At 43.5% G+C, this 8343-nt stretch overlaps 1 protein-coding gene across 1 annotated transcript; it reads right to left on the bottom strand.

The window, feature by feature from the left end:
* Window positions 1-5666: 5666 nt before the first annotated feature.
* LOC123418181 lies at window positions 5667-7419 on the bottom strand. Its single transcript, XM_045106948.1, has 3 exons — window positions 7017-7419; window positions 6700-6920; window positions 5667-6260 (listed from the first exon to the last, which is right to left on the bottom strand). The coding sequence occupies exons 1-3, from the start codon at window positions 7417-7419 to the stop codon at window positions 5667-5669; spliced, it is 1218 nt and encodes a 405-aa protein (XP_044962883.1).
* Between the last annotated feature and the right edge of the window lie 924 nt (window positions 7420-8343).

The following is an 8343-nucleotide window of genomic DNA, read 5'->3' as shown; positions in this document are numbered from 1 at the left end:
AGCAAAATAGCCCATTCAATTTAGTGCAAAACCTTAAACCCAAAAATTGCTTAAAAAAAGCGATGAAATAGCCCTGGTTCGTAATACGAACCGGGACTAATAGCCCTCCCCATCGCTCTCAGCCCCGTCACGTGAAAGGCCATTAGCCCCGGTTCGGGACCGAACCGGGGCCAGCATTAGTCCCGGTTGAGAACTGAGACTAATGGCCCAACCGAACCAGGACTAAAGATCCTTTTTCTACTAGTGGTAGTTGTTCTGCAGCGGCAGGCTACAGAGTATCTGATATATTTATCTACTCCTCCATTCCAAAATTCTTATCTTAAAATTCTCTAAATATGAATGTATCTAATCATGTTTTAGTATTTAGATACATTCATTTCTAGGCAAACCTAAGACACGAATTATAGGACGGAAGAATACATAGCAAATGACCTGGTCGGCTGGAGATATGCTTGCTATTATCAAGGCCGAATGGGCCAACACTTTATTCAAAGGGGGTAAAGGTAAGGGGGATATGCTATAAAATCTTAGCTGTCGCACTTGCGATAAAATTGCCCATTTAATAGATCCACTATGCACTACTGAATCTATAAGACCCGGTTTGAAGAATCATCTAAAGTTCCTGCATATTTCGTGAACTTTCTAGAAGGTTACTGAACCAATATTCATTTTTCTGTTGTGTTTCTTATTTAATAATTTTGGGTTATTTTTTTTTAGATTCCTTTTTATTCTTATTTTAAAACATTGTTTTGTAATCACAAAAAATGTTGGAAAATTGGAAAAAAAATCATAGTTTTTTGGAATTTACAAAAGTGTTCATATTTTAATAATATGTTCAAAAATTGAAACATGAATACATTTCAAAATTGTATCAAGAATTTCAAATTAGGTTTCTTTTTCTGAAATTCATTCATACATTTTAAAAATGTTTGGAAATTAAAAAAAACCATGTTCTAAAAAATGTTTCTATTTTTTTAGTAAAAATGATCACAATTAGAAGAATGTTAGAAATCTAAAATAGTGCTAACTTTTTGTGAAAATTTGTTCTAGATTTAAAATTGTTCAAAAATTTCAGAAAGTTTTTATGTTTTCAGAAAACATTTGTTATTATAAATAATGTACACAAACTTGAAATATGTTCACTTCTTTCACAATTTGTTGAAAAATTGACCGAGCTACTTGACCCTATGTGCTGTGGACAACTACATAGTACATTGAATCATCACAGGCCCCGACCTACGGTAGCCGTTCTGTAGCGGCACGCTATAGAGTATCTGATCTACATCGCCAATGGCCGGACTGGCTACGGATATGCTTGCTTGTTTCGGCCTCAGGAAGTCTAATAAACGACCGGGCTGTGCCGGCAGTTTCTACTTACCAACGGGCGAGGGTGGGGGAGCTGCTATTGTCAAGGCCGAATGGGACAACACCTTATTCAAAGGGGGTAAACTTAGGTCGATATGCTGAAAACTCCTATATGTCGCACTTTTTGACAGATTTGCCACTATTTCACACAGGTAGCGAACTATCGAACTAAATTGGGCTGGCCCATTTAATATATCCATTATGCACTATTGATTCTACTCGAGAAACTTCTGTAAAGTTTCTGCATGTTTCGCGAACGTTCGAGAAGGTTACTGAACGGGTTTTCATTTTTCTGTTGTGTCTCTTATTTAATACTTTTTTGGTTATTTTGTATTTTTTTCTAATTCTTTTGTATTTCTATTTTTTTAAATTATTGTGTATTGACAAAATTATTGGAAAATTTGGAAAAATCGCTGTTTTTTGGATTTGAAAACGTGTTATTGGATTTCAAAAATGTCAGCGTTTCCAAATCTGTTAAGAATTTCAGAATATGTTCCTTTTTCCAAAGTTTGTTCATATACTTCAAAAACGTTCGGAAATTGAAAAGAAATCATGTTCCCGAAAATGTTGATACTTTAAAAAAATGATCCCAATTAAAACAATGTTAGAAATCTGAAATAATGTTCAGTTTTTGAAAGTTGTTCTAAATTTCACATTGTACAAAATTTTCAAAAAGTGTTCATGTTTCCGAAAAACATTTATTTTTCTAAAGAATGTTCACAAACTTGAAATATGTTCACTTGTTTCAAAATTTGCTGACAAATTGACCGTGCTACAGGACCCTATCTACAGTGAACAGCTACATGACCCTATGTACAGTGAATCGTTACAGACCCCAGCCTATGGTGGCCGATCTGCAGCAGCAGGTCGATGCCCGACGGAGCTGCAGATAAAAATATGCTTGTTTCGGGCTTTCGGCCTCAGGAGGTCCATCCAACGGACCGGCTGGGCCACCAGTTTCTGCATGCAAACAAAGCAATATGTATGTCTGGGCTGCGAACTCAATCACTATAGACACCCGAAAAACCTGATTCAGTGACATGCCCATCTTCATCTTCAAAATTTCCAAATTGTCATTACTTTCGGCACGAACCGAAGTATTCCCTTTAAATTCATGCGAAATTCATATATATCTTCTATTCTTTCTGCTGGGTGTTTCCTGTGAAATACCACCAGTAAAAAGTTTAACTATACACTATAGCACAACATATCCAATATCAGGCTCCCGGCAAAAAAATAAAATCCAACATTAGACTGTATATACCAACATTCTTGCTAAGACTGAGACTTAGATGCTATATCCGTGAGATTTTACATTAAGATCCGTTTTTTTTTTAATTATTTATTTTTCTCTCTTGCATGTTATCTATATCTATACTACTAATAAACAAGCAAACAAGAATTTCACAACGCGCACCCCGTAAAACGCCCCACAACACACACGAACTAATCAGCACCTCACGACTGGGTGGACTTAGCAATTAGCATTGGCTGACCATACTCCACCGCAGAGGAGAATACCAAACTCCATCCGCATCCTGCACTTGTCTTCCGTGATTAGCGCCCACATCCTCTTAACCTCCGTCGCCACCAGCACCATATCCTACCTGCACGCCGACCTCGCCGAAGTGCACCAAAACGTCACACCATCATCGTCGCCATTGCCGACGGGGCAGGATGATGCTGGTGGCCAAGGAGTTCGGGGCGCTGTCGCCGCCGGGCGCGGTGGTGGAGGCGGCGCAGCGGAGGTGGGCCCCGCCGTCCACGGCGAGAGTTTCGCCGAGGGGCGGGTCGCCTGTCGCGGTGGGGCACCTGTGGCTGCGGACGCGGGGAGGGGGGACATGCCCGGGAGTGCGAGCCAACACGGGAGCCACGAGAGCGACATGGACCCGGCCATGCTCGTCGGCGACTTCCTCGAGAGCGGCGGCGGCGGGGACTCGCGCGGCAACAGCGACGGCGAGCCCGGTGGCCTCCACGACCTCGCCCACCTCGCCGACAAGATCTCGGTACGAACCTCGCGCCTCCATCCCGTTCCCCGTCTCCTCTCCTCTGCCCTCCTCTGCTCTGTTTGTGTTGATTTTGCGTTTTGGCTTTGGGGCCAAGGTTTGGTTTCCCCCAAAATTATGCTCAATTGATTAACCATGCAGGTTGGTTAGGTGGCTGGATGCAACTCCATGAAACTGCCCAATTATTAGCGCTTCCCAATCCCCATGTAAGTTGTAACTGGACAAATCATGTATGACACCATGCTTGTGCCCTTATTCCTGAAGTATTTGCAGCTGTATTCTTTGGTCGTTCATGGCTCAATCAAGTGAGTCTATTCTCTCTTTTTTGACAGCAATTTAAACCTGTCAATAGGAGGAAATATGGCCATGATCCTTTCATTTTTATTTGGTTTGAGGAGAAATGAGTAGTCAGTTTTCATACTAAATTTGTTTTCTGTTCTACACATAGATGCAGGTGCGACAATTAGCTGCACCAACTATTGTTCCTTTTCTTTTGCAGTTCGGATGTGCGTCCATACGTGTTAAACAATTAAATAGATTTAATCTGCAGTCTAACAATACTTTTGTTAATAGTTGCCAACTAAAAGATGATCTACTTGTGTCAAAAGTGAGGATGCAGATATCATGAGTTCATATTGTACAATATTATTTTTTGTAAGCAATATTTTCTTTTTTCTTATTATTTGATATTTTCATATTGATAATAGCTCCTGAATTGATGTTTGATTACCTCTCCCCCTTGGAGAACCATCAAATTTTCATGTATGAACAATAACCATGTGCTTTTATTTTTAGGCATAAGGACTCTAAAATGGATGAAGGGGGAGCTAAAGTTCAATAGCGTACAACAGGCATGTTGTGTATAGAGTTTGCAAGGAACCGTGTTCATTTCTTCCACTTAAATATCTTAGCTAGCACAACTATTTCATATCACAATACTTAATGGAATCACTTTTCTTAGCACTTCCATGATTTTCATTATGTGAATTCAATTACTATGATGCCAGGTAACTTGACTATTCGGTATCTGTATTTGACATCTGCATCGAATAATTTTATTTCTAAAGTATAGTTTGAAGTTTAATTACACATAGGATGGGTCACTCCGGTTACCATGGAAACTCAAGTATTTTGGGTTTGCAGTTTGCGATCTTTTTCCCCTATAGCGTCGTGATATACCTCAGTTGTCATCTAAATATAGTAACTGCTATGGTCATTACTAAGGACTAGATTGATATGTATTCAGAAATGTATCATTTTATATTTCTATCATTTTGTGCAATTGCTTTCTCAGTTTAATTGTAGCTCTAAATACTCATGTGAATGTAGATAAGTTTGGCCTCAAACAAGATAGAATCGCAGTATGAAGAGTTTAAAGTGAGACATGAAAATTAGGACTACTAACCATAAAGAGGAAGATTGGCAAGGAGATTAGAAGTCCATGCATCAAACCCAACCAGATATAGACATCCTCAAAAGGCTGAGGTAAGTACTTGTACTCTGAATAGACTTGGATAAAAATGAACCGTTTGTTTAATTGATATTATGTTTTTCTAATGGTTGGTCCAGAAAACAGGATTATTAATAATGGGGAGAAGCACGGGTTCGTACCGCCGTTGAGGATGCGGAAGTCTCAGTTCCACTATGCACTGACACGGGTACCGAGTGCATCCGCAACAGACGGGGACATGAGAGTCGTGCCGTAGCCGGCGAGGATGTGGGTGCCGTTGCCATTTCCGTCGCTCTATAGAACTAACACTTTTTATATTGCATACTTTACATGTTTCAGATTACACATTTTATAATTTTTAGAACTGAAAGTTAGATTCCGATTGTTATCTTCACATTAATTCAATATGTTGTCCACTTTAGATCTGTTCTTTCACATTCCCACATTTTTCTTTCACCTTAACCCAAGAGAACTTCCTGAAATCTTTACCATAGTTTTGTGATTTCTAAATGGGTTTGATTTCTTTTTGGTCTGATTGAACCTCACATAACATAGTAAAATGATGAGTAATGGGGTTTGTATTAAACATGACCTTTCGAGAGGCATAGATCATCATGCTATAGTATTCTATTATTTTTTAAATTTCTAGAATATGAATTCAGAATCCAATACTCATATTAAATTTAATGGGCTGCTTTGATCAAGACGTGCGTTGCACGGACATGTTTACTAGTGTCAAGTAAAAACTTGGTTAAATTTCAGTCGACTGAGACCTGGCCACACCCATATATCAACATTGCCCACTACAAAATACCCATGGAATAAGATTAACTTGAGTATATAGACTACTCATGGCGGAAACAGGACCAAGCGACGGTAATCTGCATACTACAAGACCCAAAGTTAATCTCCATGACGCTTACACATTGTCTCTTTGCTTCGAAAACTGCCTCAGCTTTCTCGATGAAACCCCGTTCCTCATCAACCGAACATGCCACCACGGAAACCTTGAGCATCCCCTCGATGTAGACGGAGATGACGCGGCGCTGGAGCTTGACCACACCTTCAGAGTCGACGGGCAAAGCTCTACCGTCTCTGGTATTGAGCAGCTCCACTTCCAGGCCATTGTTGCTGCTCATGCCGGCAGTGAACGCGCCTCGGAGACCATCCGGCCATGACCCGTGGGTGATTTTGATGCGGACCGTGGCCTCCACGGAGCGATTAATGTGACTGGATTCGAGTTCAAGTGTGCTGAGCCTGCTAGGGTAAATGCCTGCGAGACATAATCCGGTCCCGTAACTCAGGACTAGATCGCTCAAATCTCCGTCCTCGGATCTAGTTCTACTCGCGCCCTTCACCTTGAGCGAGACCTCGATGTATGAAAGGTCCCTCGACACGGCAATGGCGCGACTAGGGCCCGTCAATGCTAGGTATGGATCCTGCATGGGAATGGCAATTGTCCATGTAAATATTAAGAACATCTTCAACCGCAGAGCAAAAAAAAGCTGCTGATTGGTACTCCCTCTATACCGAAATACTTGTAGTTTTAGTAGGCTAAGTTTAGCCTACTAAAACTATAAATACTCCGTGAGGTGTGCTGAAGTAAAAGTGAGGAGCAAAAGTGATATTCTGTACAGAGGAAGTAAAACCTTAAAATTTTGGGTTTGGCGCCAAAAAGAGCAGACCTAGCTAAAACAAAAATGCTACATCTACGGCCTCATTACAGAGATTTTACGGACCTTTCGACCAACTAAACTTGCGCCCCCCCTGATTTTCGGTGGGTGGGACCCTCCCTCCCCCTTTTATCCAATCACAGATTGCTACCTCAAATTTATCCTGTAATAGGCCTGTAAGAGTCCGTAAACGTAGCGTACTAACCTCTTGAGTGATTATTTGGCAATCACCCCTCCGGCGGTGGAAAAGAATGTTGCGCTTGTGATCCAAGACATCTCGTGCCGCGATGATGCCATACACTTGCAGCGGCCATTGCAGGCAATCGTCGACCGCTGCGATCTTCACCGACGTGATCTGCAAGGTATCCATGGCCTTGGGCCTATCATGGGGAGCAGGGTGCGTGTACCGCATGGCGGGGATCGATGCTACATGGATTTCATCAGATGTTGTGTATCAAGTTAGTACGAGCAATTAACTGGTCAAATATATGTATGCAGCTTGAGCGTAGATATACATCTTACTGGTTTGATGGAAGGTGACGCCGGGGCGGGCGACGAGTTGGTTCCAGTAGCGTCGGAACCGGGCGGCGAAGAGCTCCTCCTCGCACTGCGCCCACTCCGCCGCTGCGTCCACCTGCCGACACACCTCGCGGTAGGCTTCTCTTGCCTTCTCGGCTTCCTCCGCCTTCACGCTGGCTATGACGGCGGCTTCTTCGGCTTTCGCCATGGCCATGCCGACGGCTTGCATGGACTCCTCGGCCTTGGCCGCGGCCGTCGTGGTGGCCTCCTTGGCCTCCGCTTCGGCTTGCCGGGACTCCTTATCCGCTGTGACCATGGCATCGTAGGCGTTCTTCCTGTCTTTCTTCATGGCTTCCGCGGCCGCGGCCCTGGCGGCCTTCGCCTTGCGCCTCCTCGCCGTCGCCATGGACGCTGCTTATTAGCTAGCTGTCTCGTTCCCTGGGAGAACGCCGCCCGTGTACATATAGATGGTGGTGGCTGTAGTCTGATTCCGGCTCAGTTACGAATCCGAGGAGGGGAGTCCACTTCCAGTCCTCCGACCTTCGCCTTGCGCCTCCAGCTAGAGGAGGAAGGTGGAAACAAAGTCACCCCATCGCCGTCTAGAGAGATGGCGTCGGCGATCCGCTCCGCCGCGGTGCTCCGTCAGCGTCTTCCGCGCCTCCTGTCCTCCTCCGTCACCAGATATTTTTCCGCGAGCGCTCGAGGAGGAGCAGCGCTTCCTCGTCCGGAGCGCCGGCGGTGGGGGATGCTCGACTTTTCAGCTGCAGCTCCGCCGCCGCCAGGAAGTCCTACACGGATCCATGTACACTCAACCCCGGCAGCACAGACGGCATGGCGTACCTATAAGGGCAGCCAAGAAGGAAGCTCTTGACTGGAGACAGATGCATGCGGGAACACCTTGAAGCATCGGCGCAGAGACGATTAGAACGCGAGCAAGTGTACAAGCGGCAGGATAGGGTGGTTAATTGTGCCGCCGCCGCTTTGTTCCTTGCCTTGCTAGCCGGCAGTGCGTTCTTTCGATGAGTAAGCAGAGGAGGTGGAGAAGCCAATCTTATAGGCCTCTAAGTTTTTTTAGATTACTATGTCGTTGTGGGTTTTGGCTAGTATTTGAAACGGTTTTGCTAAAACACATCTAGATGTAAGATAAATATTTACATATCTAAATCCTATATCATTGATCTTATGTAGAGGTTCATGCGTATATTTTTTTTTCTTTCATATTTTGTTTAGTCATTTAGATGTGCAATGGTACACCCTATTTAAAATGTGTTTCTATTGCATCCAACTAATTCGTTGGCTTAAGTTGTGGACCTGTTTGCCTAGGCCGTAT

Source organism: Hordeum vulgare, unplaced genomic scaffold (assembly GCF_904849725.1).
Source record: "Hordeum vulgare subsp. vulgare unplaced genomic scaffold, MorexV3_pseudomolecules_assembly, whole genome shotgun sequence".
Lineage (NCBI taxonomy): Eukaryota > Viridiplantae > Streptophyta > Magnoliopsida > Poales > Poaceae > Hordeum > Hordeum vulgare.
Note: the sequence above shows the minus strand (reverse complement) of the source record. Positions and strands in the feature narration are given on the sequence as shown.

Coding starts and splice junctions, on each gene's coding strand:
- LOC123418181 (XM_045106948.1), bottom strand. CDS start 7,419: ATGGCGACGGCGAGGAGGCGCAAGGCGAAGGCCGCCAGGGCCGCGGCC. Junction 6,921..7,016: donor CGTCACCTTCCATCAAACCA/GTAAGATGTATA, acceptor AAATCCATGTAG/CATCGATCCCCGCCATGCGG. Junction 6,261..6,699: donor GCCAAATAATCACTCAAGAG/GTTAGTACGCTA, acceptor ATTCCCATGCAG/GATCCATACCTAGCATTGAC.